Source organism: Scylla paramamosain, chromosome 15 (genome assembly GCF_035594125.1).
Source record: "Scylla paramamosain isolate STU-SP2022 chromosome 15, ASM3559412v1, whole genome shotgun sequence".
Classification (NCBI taxonomy): Eukaryota; Metazoa; Arthropoda; class Malacostraca; order Decapoda; family Portunidae; genus Scylla; species Scylla paramamosain.
This window is the reverse complement of record NC_087165.1, coordinates 10,736,183-10,751,011: the sequence shown is the minus strand read 5'-3', so window position 1 is coordinate 10,751,011 and position 14,829 is coordinate 10,736,183. Positions and strand designations below refer to the sequence as shown.

The 14,829-nt window shown below is 44.0% G+C and overlaps 1 protein-coding gene across 2 annotated transcripts in view; it reads left to right on the top strand.

Moving 5' to 3' along the window:
- The window catches only part of LOC135107423 (uncharacterized), a 167,957-nt gene that overhangs the window by 72,320 nt on the left and 80,808 nt on the right, over positions 1 to 14,829 (top strand). For both annotated transcript variants that reach the window (XM_064017270.1, XM_064017271.1), the window contains exon 3: positions 10,133 to 10,223. In XM_064017270.1, coding sequence (XP_063873340.1) covers positions 10,133 to 10,223 — 91 coding nt within the window. The remainder of the gene's footprint in view (positions 1 to 10,132; positions 10,224 to 14,829) is intronic.

Below are 14,829 nucleotides of genomic sequence, written 5' to 3'. Positions count from 1 at the left end.
TACAGCAGCATTACTTCCACTAACACCATTACCAACACCACTATCATTTCTACTGTATTATCATCACCACTACCGCCTCTACCGTGACCGCCACCACCACGACCCATCCTCAGCTTCTCAAATCGCCCTCCCTAGAGAGAGAGAGAGAGAGAGAGAGAGAGAGAGAGAGAGAGAGAGAGAGAGACCATGAAGACAAAAGAAGAAAAAAAAATCAATCAAAACTATAATTGTGTATATATTAATGAACAGATTGATAAGTAGATACATACAATAAGGTCAAATTAAATTACGAAAAAAAAAAAATGTGTTGAAAAGACATATAAAAAAATATAGATAAGTCATAGATCAGCAAATAGATGAATGAATAAGGTCAGAGGTAATGCTTTGTTCTCACTTTAAAATATGCGTTGAAAAGATGAAAAAAAGGAAACAAAAAGTGGTGTAGAGAGCGAGGCCCTGATGGCGGGCCGTATATAGAAGGAGGGGAGGGCGGGCCAAGGCTGCGTTACTGTAGACATGCAGGGGGCGGAGTGGAAGATAATGGCTCTCCACACTCCATCTCATCCATCCATCCATCCATCCATCGATCCATTGTGTGGTTGTATATACGTAGCTGCTTACTTCTACTCGATGCGTAATTCATGAGTCAATTTCACCTGTATATAGTGAGTGAGGATTGCCGCGTGTGCACGGAATGATTGCTTTGATATCTCACAGTGAGGCGATTAGGAAAAGTAGGACAGACAAAGGTGATTATGGGAGAGAGAAAGAGAAATGGGAGGGGAGTGGGAGAGACAGCTCACAGACATACTCCCGCACTGCTCTAATTACGGCATCGTGTGAGACAGGACAGCCCACCAGACCCTAAATACCTGAGTTTGATGTCATGTGATATCTTGAAGTGTCCCGTGAGCGTGCTGACTCACGTAGTGTCTTAACTTTGTGTAATAGCATGTAATAAGTTAATGACCCTAAGTGATTATCGTAGTGACAGTAGTTACAAGTAGTTATGATAATGGATGCAAGTGTTGTGTGTGGGTGTTATTACTGTAATTACTTCACACTCTTCGTGACGTGGGAATCTGTGCAACACATGGTATTTACAGATGCGTGCCTCGTCTCACGGGTCTTGCTTATTCAGTCGCAGTGTTGCAGGTAATATTCTTACATACGGTGTTGTGTATGTTACCTCTTTCGTCTTACTACATCTGATATATGGGAGGCAGGAAATAAAAATAGATCATTCATATATCTGCCCACCAAACCGTCGCCGCAGCGTCAGCCAGCGAGCAGTACAGACCTTGACCAGCATTTCGAAGCACTCCCTTCTCTCACTGGGACTTTTTCCGAAGAGCACATAAATTATTAGTTAAATTTTCGTGTTTGTTATTTTCTCCCCATTGATGAAGCAGAATCCCTGTGAAACTATTAAACATTTGAAAACCATTTACAGCTTTCACACAATCCTGCTAAAAGTGGTCAAGATGAGACGCCCAAACGTTTGAAGGTGCGGCGGCAAAGCAACGTCCACCAAAGAGTAGCAGCAGCGGGAGGTAAGACGCGCGGCACATACGTACGTAACACATGCAGGACAAGACTATTAGCGGGGACATGGCCTGAGTCACAATCCTCCCCCACGCTTGCACTGACTCCTGCTTTACATTATTTTTTTTTATACCTACTTGATTAATTTGCTGATTGGGTAATAAATCTTTGTCGCCACCACATGAATATCTCGAAGCATTTGTTCTCGTGGTTTTTGTCGTGTTGAAGGTGAAGTGTGATGAGATGATTGAGGGGAGGGCGGGGAATGCGCGCAGTAAGACCCACCTCATGTGATGGATAGAGCTGTGTGGTGGCCGGAATGCAAGTGGTGGATGTGTAATTTTGCTATCAACTACTACACTTGCATACGTGTTAGTAGATTTTTCGCACTTGCTACATGAAGGTTTGTGTGTGTATGTGTGTGTGTGTGTGTGTGTTTGTGGGATAATGATACGATGCTGTCTGTAATCCATGTAAGGAGTTGATTGAATGTACTTGGTCTTCATTGGTTTGGCGTCTTTGTCTCTGTTCGTCTGACCGTCTTCCTGTGAGTAATCTATCTTCCTTCGTTTCTTTTTTCTTTCTTTTTTCTTTCGTTCGTTCATTTTTATTTTTTTTTCTTAGCGTCATTTAGTAAACTGTTACATCTCTCTCTCTCTCTCTCTCTCTCTCTCTCTCTCTCTCTCTCTCTCTCTCTCTCTCTCTCTCTATCACACACACACACACACACACACACACACAGACACACACACACACACACACACCACTTTACTATTTATTGCAGTTCCGGTGAAGTGCGTGTGTCTGTGTGTGTGTGTGTGTGTGTGTGTGTGTGTGTGTGTGTGTGTCTGTGTCTGTGTGTGTTTTGATGTGTTTCTTTTATTAAGTTTCATTAGTGTCCATTTTGGGGCCTCGTAACCTGTAATCTGCGGCCATAACCACCACCACCACCACCACCACCACCATTACAGAGGCCGCCGACACCACCACCACCCGGAAATGTAATGGTTGCTGTTTAGTGGTGGTTGGTGGTGGTGGTGGTGATGGTGATGGTGGTGGTGGTGGTGGTGGTAGTGATGGCTGTAGTAGCAAGAGAGAACAAAAAATAGTACACAAGAGTCTTACCGTTTTCTTCTTTACAATCAAACTACTTTGCACTTCACTTCCTCATCAAACACAAAAATATATCCTGTGTTTTCATGATGGAATTCTGTTTTACCGCTTTTCTTTTTCTTTTTCTTTTAGTTTACGTTTCCTTTCCTCCTTCTCTCCCTCCCTTCCTTCCCTTTCTTTCTGTTCCCCCTTACTTCCTCTCTCCTTCTTGCCTTCCTTCCTTCTTTCTTTCTTTTGTTCTTTTTCTTTCGTTCTTCCTTCTTTCCTTTCTTATTTTCCCTTTTATCTTCATCTCTGTTTATTCCTTCCCCCCTTTCTCTCTCCTTCTTTTCGTTCCCTTTCTTATTTCTCCTCTCCTCCTTCTTTCCTTTCCGTCCCCTTTCTTCCTCCTTTCATTTTCTCCTCCCTCTTTCCTTCATCTCTTCCAACTTTCCTTTCTTCCTTCCTCCCTCTCCCTTCCTCCTTGTTCATCCACCCTCCCTCCCTCCCTTCCTCCCTCCCTGCACAACGACAAACATCCATATTTTCCCTTCCCCTTCCCTGTTGGTTCTCTCTCCATCTCCCTTCCCTCCATCCCCCGCCCCTTCCCTTCCCTCCCTCCCCCCCTCTCTCTCTCCCCATCACTGCACTTCTGAAACACCCATATTTTCCTCCTCCCCTCCCATTGAGTTGCACAAGGTCGCTGCTTCCCATTGCAGGCCTGTTTCTTTTCCTCCCATCCACCCATACACCCTCCCTCCACCCTCCCTCCACTCTCTCTTACCTCATCACCGCAACAAGTACTTCCACCTCTCTTTCCCTCCTCCTATCCGTTAACAATGCAGTTCCTCCACACCCCAATAACTCTCGCTTTTATTTTTTTTTTCTCCGTTCTGCTACAGGGAATATTAGAACGCTTAGTTTACTATTGTGTACATGAAGGGAAAAAAAAATGTAATGTTAAACTCGAGTCCGTGTTAATGATCCTTACGAGAAAGTAGTCTTTTTTTTTGTTTTTTGTTTGTTTCTCGTATCTCTGTCGTCCCTCCCTCCCTCCCTCTCTCTCTGTTTCCTTTCCTGTCCCCATCCACCTCCATTCCCTCCCTCCTTTTTTTTTTTTCCAATCCGGGTGCTTCACGCTGGCCTCGCACGTACAATAATCGTGTTTGCGGCTTTTTGTTTCCTTTGTTTTATGTTTTTATTTCTATTGTTATGGTGCTGCTACTTCTTTGGGTCACTTAAGCTCCCGTTTGTGCCGTCACGGTGTGCACTGAACGGGGTGCGCGAAGTGTGTGTGTGTGTGTGTGTGTGTGTGTGTGTGTGTGTGTGTGTGTGTGTGTGTGTGTGTGTGTGTGTGTAGGTATGTCACGCAAAGGAGGAGGTCAGAGGTTATAAAATCCATGGTGAAAGATAAAAAAAGCATGAGATCCATTGCCGCTGGATTGGCTCCACGTGTGTAGTGACCCCCTCGTCACTCACTCTGCACACTGACGCGGCTCGCCGGTGACGTGACCAGACGGGGAACCGCTGAGGCAAGTGTTCACACGGCGCGGCGGTGACTTGACAGGCGGCGGGCGATGGGCGATAGCCAAGAGGCGATACTCACCCCTGCTTGACCCAGCACTCCAGACACCAAGGAACAGCGTCCTGTGACCAAAGCTTCACCCTGCATGGCCTCGGCGACCAAGCCTCAAGCCAGACCAAGCACCACTCAAGATCAAACCAGGCGTATATTTCATGTCTTTGACCTTAATCTTGCAAGACGAAGAAAAGTATGCTGTCATGCCTTTCATGCCTGTGCGCGTGCGTGTGTGTGTGTGTGTGTGTATGTGTGTGTGTGTGTGTGTGTGTGTGTGTGTGTGTGTGTGTGTGTGTGTGTGTGTCTGTGTGTGTGGATCTAAGTTAATACAATCTGGTGGGCGGTAAGTACCTAAACCTCATGATTTTACACGTACATTTCAAGTCATCATCGTCCATCAGTTATATTGATGGAGGTGACTGTAACTTTTTTTTCGAATGACGAGGGACTTTACGATCACCGTCTCCCAGTTATACCTGTCTATATTTGTTATCAAGATTGCATGGGTTTCCGCAGGTCTAGTTCCACTCCGTAACTGTCTTCCTGTTGTTCTGCTGTAAACATGTCCTTCTTTAGGGTGAAATGCCCCGTCGCTGGGCTTAAAACATTTTGAGACTGTATCTTCAGGTGGTCAAACCTAATGGCACCACTGACAGCCAGTCAGTAGTGAGTAGAGATGGATTATTTGATGATTCTCTCTCTCTCTCTCTCTCTCTCTCTCTAACTGGAAAATAATACTTCGAACAACTTTTCACTGTATTCATGAAATTTATCCATTATCTGGACTAGTGGTAATTACACGTGCTAGCCCCTGCCGTGCCTTTGTGCCGGACCGCCGCCTGGTGACTGGCTGCTGTTGGTTTACATTCCTTACCTCTGTCTCTGTCTAAGTTCATTTAACTTGATAAATTAGTGATCAAATTATACCACCCTCTCAGGAATGATAACAATTGATATATATATATATATATATATATATATATATATATATATATATATATATATATATATATATATATATATATATATATATATATATATATATATATATATATATATATATATAATTCAAAGTTTGTCTGTGCGTCGTGTATAGTAAAATACACGAGTCACTTTATTCAAGATCGAATCTTTTGTATTTTTTACGAGTCAACTAACTACACTATTTACAACTCGCTGCAACGCACCCTTCGGAAGCTACAGGAGGCTCTGAGCAACAAGTAAATTTAAAAAAAGCCGATTCAAGCCACATTTAGCACTTGGTCACTTACAGGTAAGTAAAACACATGTGTGAAATTATTTGTTCTGTGCAAAATATAGTCTAATTTTTTCATGGATCCCCCGCACCCTCAGATGAAAAGTTGCTTTCTGCTGGAACGGGTCCTATTTTAAGTCTTCCGATTTACATGACTGTCTGGGATGAGTGCACGATGGCGCATAAAACAGTTTTGGAAGCTATTGGTAGAATATTAAGATATATCAGTTTCTCATATGCTTTGTATCAATTCGCCTCTTATGTACGTAGTTTGTGATGCTGTTTACAGGTCCTTCGAAATTTCAAACACTGTGTCGTGCAGCCCCACCAGGAGGTCTGTCCGGCGCCCTCCATGACGCTGCTGCTCTTGCGCTCATTAGGAGAGGCTTGGTGACTCGCCGCTGTCGGGCCTTCCTTCACTGCATGATGGACTTGTTGCACCAAGGAACGGCGGCCGCCATCATGATGCTAGGCGCTGTTTGTGTGCTACAGTTCCTCTGGCGCTCCCGTGTTTCCGTCTGGAGCCGCGGAGCCCCCAGACCTGCCCCAGCTCAGCACAGAGAAGATGCGCTAGTGGCTCAACGTTTTGTTACCCAGCCGGACTGTGAAACATCCTCGTCGCCCTCAGTGTGTGAACAAGAGGAGAAGGAAGAGGAGGAGCAGGAGGACGAGGGGGAGGACGAAGAAGGAGTACGTGGAGGAGTAGATGAGCAGAAGACAGAAGTAATGCAGAAAGAAGAAGAGGATGAAGAGGAAGGAATAGAAGAGCAGGAGGAAGGAATAAGGGAAGGGGAAGAAGCAGTAGAGGAGCAGGAAGAAGTGAAGCAGGGAGAAGTACAGGAGGAGGAAGAGGAGGAGGAAGGTGAAGTAGTACAGGATAAGGAGGAAGAGATGGAGGTGAAGGAGGAAGATGAAATAGTACAGGAGGTGGAGGAGAAGGAAAAGGAAGAAACAGGAGTACTGAAGGAAGGAGTACAAGAGGAAGAGGAGGAAGGAGCACAGGAGGAAGAGGAAGAAGGAACACAGGACGAAGAGGAGGAAAGAGTAAAGGAGGTGTTGGAGATGGAGGAGGAAGATGAAGTAGTACAGGAAGAGGAGGAGGGGGAGGAAGAAGAGGAAGAAAGAGTACAGGAGAAAGGAGTACAGAAACAAGAGGAAGAGGAGGAAGGAGCACAGAACGAAGATGAGGAGGAAAGAGTAAAGGAGGTGATGGAAATGGAGGAGGAAGATGAAGTAGTACAAGAAGAGGAGGAGGAGGAGAAGGAAGACGAGGAAGGAGTAGAGGAGGACGAGGAGGACGAGGAATTCCTGCGGCGGCGGGTTCCTTTCCTGGCATATTCGCAAGTGCAGTTTTTGGACAATTTAGGAATTCTGGGCCACGGGAGCTACGGGACAGTGTGGCTGGTGCAGTACAAGGGCGAGCTGGCTGCCCGGAAGGAGTTGCTGCCTTTCTGCCCGCCGTGGCAGGTTTTGCGGGAAGCCCGAGTGGCACTGCAGCTCGATGGTGCCGGGGGCGTGCCGCGCACTCTTGCCGTATGTCTCAGCCCACCTATAGTCCTGCTGGAGTATGTCGGGGACGTGTACTACGAGTACCTGGACGAGTGCTCGGTGGGCGGTTTTCTCGACTCCCTGTTGAGCATCGCCGCGCGTCTGCAGGAAGTCCACCGAGGCGGAATAGTTCACAACGACCTGAAGGTGGACAACATCACGTTCAGTGGACACCCTGAGACTCCTGTTTTCCACATCATCGACGTCGGGCTCGCCTGTCGCGTCGGGGAGGCCCCAGACACCTGGGTGGGAGACACGGACGAGGATAAGTACTGGTGGATCGCTCCCGAAGTGTTGAGCCGCCAGCCAGTGTTTCCTTCAGCCGACGTGTACAGCTTCGGCGCCCTTGTGCAATACGTGCTTCAGGAGTGCGATAAGGAATTACTGAAGAAGTACTTAGAGTGTGTGATCGCAGAATGCACGCAGCGGCAGTCGCTGAGTCGACCTTCCCTCAGCCTCGTGGCGACACAAGTGAAGAGGGTGAAAGTGAGGCTGCCCGAGGGTTACGTGAACCTGAGGCTCAGCGGTGAGTCTTGAGGAGCGTAAGGTGGTGTGTTGATTTCATTTTAGTGTTCAGTGCATCTGACGCGTTACAGTATTCGTTAAGTCTGTGTTCCATTGATCTTTCTAGATAAAGTATACACCAAAGCAACCAAGACGTGTTTTTCTTACTCTCTGATTCCGAATGACCTTTTATGTACTAATTGACCATGAATTCTCTAGAACTACACATAGCTAATGCATATTGATCTTTGACTGCCGTGCCCTGCGTTGCTTAGGATCCTTGCTAGTGCCACTCGGTGCTGCATACTCCCACGCTGAAGAGGAGTCAAGGAGCGTCTCACATACTATAGCTCTGAGTTCCAGCAATAGGAGTTTTGTAGCAGCATTCTGGCTCATGGAATATACTGTACTTCCCCTCTGCCTGCCTTTTGCTGTAATAGTAGTAATAGTAGTAGTAGCAGTAGTAGTAGTAGTAGTTTTAGTAGTAATAGTAATAGCAACACCAGCACCAGCAGCAAAAGTAAGAGGAGGAGGTGGCAGAATATTTGGAAGGTGAAAGGGAATACCAATAATAATGGATGGGTATCTCTTAACAATGTAAATAGAGTGACTCGGTATTAGCATGATAAGCTCTCGAATAATGATGATGCGTGCAACAAAGACATTCGTGCAATGAGGAAAAAAGCTGTTCCTGATTAATGTGACGCCAAAGGTTCTTGTGCATGTTCGTGTGTCTCCAGGGTCGAAATCAATGTACTTACAGAGGTTGTCGGCGATTATAAAAGAGGAGAATTATCATCGACTGTTTGGTGAAGGTTTTTTGTGTCATCAATTTCAACCTGTCAAGATTATTCTTTAATGACTTAGACGCGTTTATTCTGTGGCAGGTGTTGTTGTTTTCTACTATTATTATTATTGTTGTTGGTGTTATTATTATTATTATTGTTGTTGTTGTTATTGTTATTATTATTATTACTTATCACTACTACTACTACTACTACTACTACTACTACTACTACTACTACTACTACTACTACTACTACTACTGCTACTACTACCACTACTACTACTACTACTACTACTACTACTACAACTACTACTACTACTACTACTACTACTACTACTACTACTACTATTACCACCACCACCACCACCACCACCACCACCACCACCACCACCAAAAACACTTCGCGTCAGCCACCTTCAGTGTGGTGGCAAATAAGGTGCACATCAATGGACGGGTATGAAACAATTAGAAATGCAACCATTCTAGCATGAGCAGATGTTCGGCTTTTATTTTAAATGTAGCTGTGCTTTACAAGGAAAGGGGATGGAAGATGAATAGAATGAGGATAAGGAGGAGGAAGAAGAGCAAGAATAAGAACAAGAGGAGATGACGACGGCGATAACGATGACGAAGTGTAAGAAGCTGAAGAAGAAAAGAAAGAAAGGAGGAGCAAGAGACAGAAACGAAAGAAAAATGAGAAAGAAGAAGAAACGAGGAAAGGAAAGGAAGGAGGGAGGGAAGGGTGTGAGAGAAGAGAGTGAGTGAGTCCGTGTGTCCATTTTTGGGTTTGTATTGATGGGGAAGAGTTAGGGGGAGTGTATGTGGTTGTTGTAGTATATATTCGACCGCATGGTGAGAGGGGGTGGGTGGTGAATGAGTGGGGGACGAGAGGAGAGGGTAAGGAGGAGGAGTAGGAAAGGACTGGAGGAGAAGGATAGGGTTTGGGAGAGATAAGAGAGGAGGATCAATTGGTTGTGGTCAGTCGGGCATGGATAATTCTTACAAATTGGTCAGTTACCCTTTGCAAGTCGGGGTCCGTTTTCCTTTTTATTTTTATTTATTTTTATTCTCCCTCCAGTTTCTTTTATTCATGTATTCCTCCAGTCGCTGATATATTATTGTATGTCCGCCCTTGCTTTAATTAGCGTGCGTGTTTTGGTGATGTGAAACTGATTCGTCTTGTTGCTGTTGTTGTTCTTGTTGTTGTTGCTGTTGGTGGTGGTGATGGGGGTGGTGGCGCTAGTGGTTGTGCTGTTGGTGGTTGTAGTATGTGTTTGTTCTCTTCTTCTTCTTCTTCTTCTTCTTCTTCTTCTTCTTCTTCTTCTTCTTCTTCTTCTTCTTCCTCTTCTTCTTCTTCTTCCTCTTCTTCTTCTTGTCATAATTTTTCCTATTTTATGATCTTGCTATTTTTCCCTCTTGGCGTCATATTTTTTCCCTTCCTTTTAAATTTCGTTAATCTTCACATTCTGCTTTTCTATTTTCCTCCTCAACCCCTCCTCCTCCTCAACTCCTCCTCAACTCCTCCTCAACTCCTCCTCCTCCGCCTCCTCCTCCTCTATCACCACCATCACCACCATCACCACCACAATCTTGACCACCATCTCCACCAACGAGATTTCTGATAAGACTGTATGACACAGAGGCCTGATGGCTCTTCCAGGTCCCAACTCCCTTATTGCTAACTGGATTTGCTATTAATATCCTCTACATTTCATAGCCTTTATATTAATGACGAAAACACCCACGTCTCACTCTCTGATCTGTGTAGTCTAAGTTTTTATACAGTTCCTCCTCGTATTGACAAGTGTTTTCCCTCCGTCAGGTCCTCCAAGAAAAGTCTCCATTCGGTGCACTCAGCCTTGGAGACCAGCAGTGTACCCGATGGCCACCTGGGTGGCCGATCCGTCTCCCTGGTGAGTGTTGACTGAGCGTGCCTGTGTGTATGTGTGTGTGTTGGATCACTGATTCACTCCTTGCCTAGCTATATGTTGCTCTTGGTTCGAATCCTGGTTAACTGTCTGTATGTCTGTGTGTAATGAATAATATTATGTTTTTTTTTTTTTTTATCTATGTTCTTAGCCTTTATTGCCTCCATGCTTTATGTGACGAATGTGTTGCAGTGCGGTAAAGTATGTTGGTTTATTGTGTTAAGTTTAGTATGAGTGAAGTAATAATTCGTAGCGTTCAGTTTGTTGCTTATCTATGTTACTTGAAATGTTGTTGTTCCTCTCTCTACCTGCTGTGAAATGTGATGCGGTGTGATGTGTTAGAGGTGTGTTGGTGTGCTGCGTGGAGGGGATGGGGTGGGTACATGAGAGGCGTGTTACAGGCATGGCGGAGGATGGTGTATCGTCATGAGGCGTGAAAAGGTTGTCCAGCAGCTTGAAGTGGTGTCTGTTGAAGAACCAGTTAAGATGTATTAGAAAGGCGTAAGAAAAGTGAGAGTAAGAGCTGTATTTAAATGTTGTGTGGTTCATCGGGAAAGAATCATGATATTATGGTGGTGGTGATGGTGATGATGATGGTGGTGACTATGATAATGGTGTAAATGAGATTATATGGTTACGAAAGAAATATGTATAACTAAAATTATTCCTCGTAGAAAAAGATAATATAAAAAGGCTTATGGTTGATAAATACTATGTTATTGATAAAACTTCAAAAATTCATAAATGTGATGAGGTCAGCTGTGTGCCAGGTGTGGTTCATGGGTGATAACGGTGCGTGGGTCAGGTGTCGGGGGAGGTGCAGCACCGCAATGACATGCGGTAAAAGGCCAATTACACGGCTGTCCAAACTTGGGCAAAATTTGGTTAGACGTGTGATCAGTGTTGCCACGTCCGCCACCAGATGCCTTTTATCACACTGCAGTATCTCCTGCTAAAATTCATGTTTTCCTTCTTTTTTTTCTCACGTAAAACACGGCGAAACGCTTGTTTCATATACTACCAATGGTTCTTATATCATCCTGTTTATCCTGTGAACGTGAAACGCTTACCTTCCAACAAGCAAACCATATTTAGCGTTGCTTTCATCAGCTTTCTTGTTTAATGCTCTCAAATAAATATAATTTTAATTATTCTCTAGAGGTAAAGTTGTACCTTCCATCGTATAAAACCTAATCGTTGTTGCCTTCTTTGTTTTTCTTGCTTTCCTCGTGTTCTCAAATATTTACCTCACTAACTACAACCTGCATGACCAATTGCATCCTTGGTTTGGCTTCCTCCTCGCCTTCTTGTGTCATGTTTTGCTGCTGAAATGCTGCAGCAAGTCTTGCCGTGTAATAATTAGCAGTTCCTTTCCCAGTGACCGTAATGACCCCTGCCTCTTTCCACAAGCAAATGATAACTATTCTCGTCCTCCCAGCATCGCCATTAGAGTGTACTCGAGTGATACACGCGTGCTTAACCCTTTGCGAGCTTTGGTTTCTTCTCAGGCTTAATGAAATGTTTTGGTGCAAGTTTGGGGATGTAATTTCGTAAGACACCACTGACAGCAGAAATATTCGAGTAATTTAATATTTTTTAGTTTCTGTAGTTATATGTTTGCGCCTTGGATGAAGTAACCCGCTGTACTGCCATCACCTTGCCGCGAGAGGGTCAGGCGTGGAGGTGACGCAGGCATGCAGGCGACGCAGGTGTGGTAACACGCCAGGTAGATGACTTGTGTTTGATGAAATTATTGATTATTATTTTCATTTGCAATCTTGCCTCTTTTTCTTTGTCTTAAAATAGCATCCTGCAATGTGTGTGTGTGTGTGAGTGTGTGTGTAAGTGAGAAAAAAAAACGCCTTCACTAATATTGACGATTTTCTGGAAAGTGTTCAAGCTCTGAAAATATTTTAAGCTTACTACAGCGGCGTGAATGATGAAGAAAACAGATAAAAAAGATATATTGATCGGATAAGAAGTAGAACTGGAGAAATGTATGTGTGTGTGTGTGTGTGTGTGTGTGTGTGTATCCATGCCTGTACGTATGCGTGTGTGCGTGAGAGTGTGTATTACAAGCAGATTTCTTCTCATCAGTGTTTAAGGTTTGAAACTGAATAAGTATAAAGGAAATGACAGTGGAGGTGGCGGCAGCAGCAGCGAGAGTTTGTATTTCCGAGTTATCCCGCGACATGAACACCGTCCCCGCCAGAATACTTATGTGGCGTGGACAGGAAGGCGTAAAACAGTCCAAATTAGCGTGGAAAACGACCCAAATTAGCATGAGTGTGTGGGAACCTTACTAACTTTGCGTCTTCACTTTTAACGAGCTTCCCGCGGGACATCTGGCGGTGGTGAGAAGTTGCAATGATGTGGTGGTGGTGGTGGTGGTGATGGTGGTGGTGGTGGTGGTAGTGGTGTGTGGTGAGGGGCAGTAGTGTGTGATGGTAGGTAACGAGTTTTTTTTATATTTTTTTTATGGAAGTCTACGGATTTTTAACAGCTTGATTCTATTCGTGACTGAAGCTTGATCTTCCTTTGTTTTCAGTTCCTATCTCTCTCAGTTTAGAATGAATAGTGTAAAGTAGTTTATCTTACACAGCCTGGTAATGTCCAACGTATCTGCTACTGTTTGTTTCTCATTTGTGTTTCCTTCATATAGATTGTCTCTTGTTCCTCGTATCGTGAGAGAGAGAGAGAGAGAGAGAGAGAGAGAGAGAGAGAGAGAGAGAGAGAGAGAGAGAGAGAGAGAATGATGCTTGTGAGGATTACCTTAGAAATAAATAAATAAATAAATGACAGCTCGAATGTGTTACAAGTTTAACATTAACTTAGGAAACCTCTCTCTCTCTCTCTCTCTCTCTCTCTCTCTCTCTCTCTCTCTCTCTCTCTCTCTCTCTCTCTCTCTCTCTCTCTCTCTCTCTCTCGTAGTGTGGGCGCACCTCGCTTCAGTGTTTCTATAATTGCAGCGTGACTCGTCCTGGTGTGGTTGTTGCTGTAGCAGGCGCCCTTTACGACTCAGGCACGCTAATGTAGAAATGTCCAGGTTTAATTAATGAATGGTAATCGCCTATTTGACAAAAACTGGTATTTCTCAGTTGCCAAAATTTGAGTACGAGTAAGAATAGAGGCAGACAGTGATTGTATTGTGGTACGTGCTTTGTTAAGAGAGTGAGAGAGAGAGAGAGAGAGAGAGAGAGAGAGAGAGAGAGAGAGAGAGAGAGAGAGAGAGAGAGAGAGAGAGAGAGAGAGAGAGAGAGATCACGTACGCAAACCTCAAACTAAGTACAAGAGAAGGAAACTTTAAACAAGTGATGATTAAGCAAGTTTGGAAGAAAGAAGAAAAAAGAAAGAAGAAAAGAAAGAGAGACACAAAATAAACAAGGAAAGAAGAGAAAAAGATCAAAAAAAAAAAGAGAGAGAAAAAGTTAGATATCCCTGTCGAACCAAGACGAGTGTTCGAAAATAGAACCTCATTAGAGAGAGTAATTAGAGGGAGAGAGAAAGAGAGAGAGAGAGAGAGGAAGAGGGAGTGGAAGGGGAGTGCAGGAGTATAGGAGGGAGTGTTTGGACGCGGGAAGGAAATCCAAGGGTCATGATTGGTTCAACAAGGACGTGACCTCAACCACTTTCGTACGTTTCTGTTTAATTGTTTAACGCTTTTTTGTTTCATGGTTCTCTTGCCTTTTTTCATTTTTTTTTCTTCGTGTGTATGTGACTTGTCCACCTCTTTTTTTCTTTTCTTCTTCTGCTTCTTCTTCTTCTTCTTCTTCTTCTTCTTCTTCTTCTTTTTCTTCTTCATTTGTTTCCTCTTTTTCACCTCTCTTTGCCCTCTTCTTGTTTATTCTCACTTTTCTTCTTGTTCTTCTTTCTCTCCTTTTCTTGTTCTTGTTCTTCTTTTCCTTCTTCTTTTTATTTGTTTTATTACTTATTGCATATATCCTCTTTTTGTTGTTATTCTCATTCTTATTCTTGTCTTCTTCTCCTTATTTGTTTTGTTTTCTTCTTACGTATATCCTCATTCTCTTCCTCCTATTCTTCTTCGTTCTGCCCTTCCTTCCATCCTTCCTTCTTCCCTTTCTTTTTTTTTTCTATTTCTCATCATTACTTCAATTATACTTTAATTGGTTTCTTTATATTACATCTAGAAAATCAAAATTCTTCTTTTAGTTCTCTCTCTCTCTCTCTCTCTCTCTCTCTCTCTCTCTCTCTCTCTCTCTCTCTCTCTCTCTCTCTCTCTCTCTCTCTCTCTCTCTCTCTCTCTCTCTCTCTCTCTCTCTCTCTCTCTCTCTCTCTCTCTCTCTCTCTCTCTCCAGCCACCTCAACCCACCTCCATCCTCCCCCTCTCCCTCCCCTCCGTTTTCCCCCTCTCTCCACCCTCTCACTTCCTTCTCATACTCCTCATCCACTTCCTCCTTTGATTATTGACTTCTCTTCCTTTCCCTTCCACTCCCTCTTCTTCTATTTCTTTTCTCTCTTTTCTCTTGCCCTCCTTTCCCTTCCCTTCATTTCTCCTTCCTTTCCATCTATAACCTTTCCTTAGTTTCCTTTCCCTCCCCATCTTTTCTCCTCCCCATCTTTTCTCCTCCCC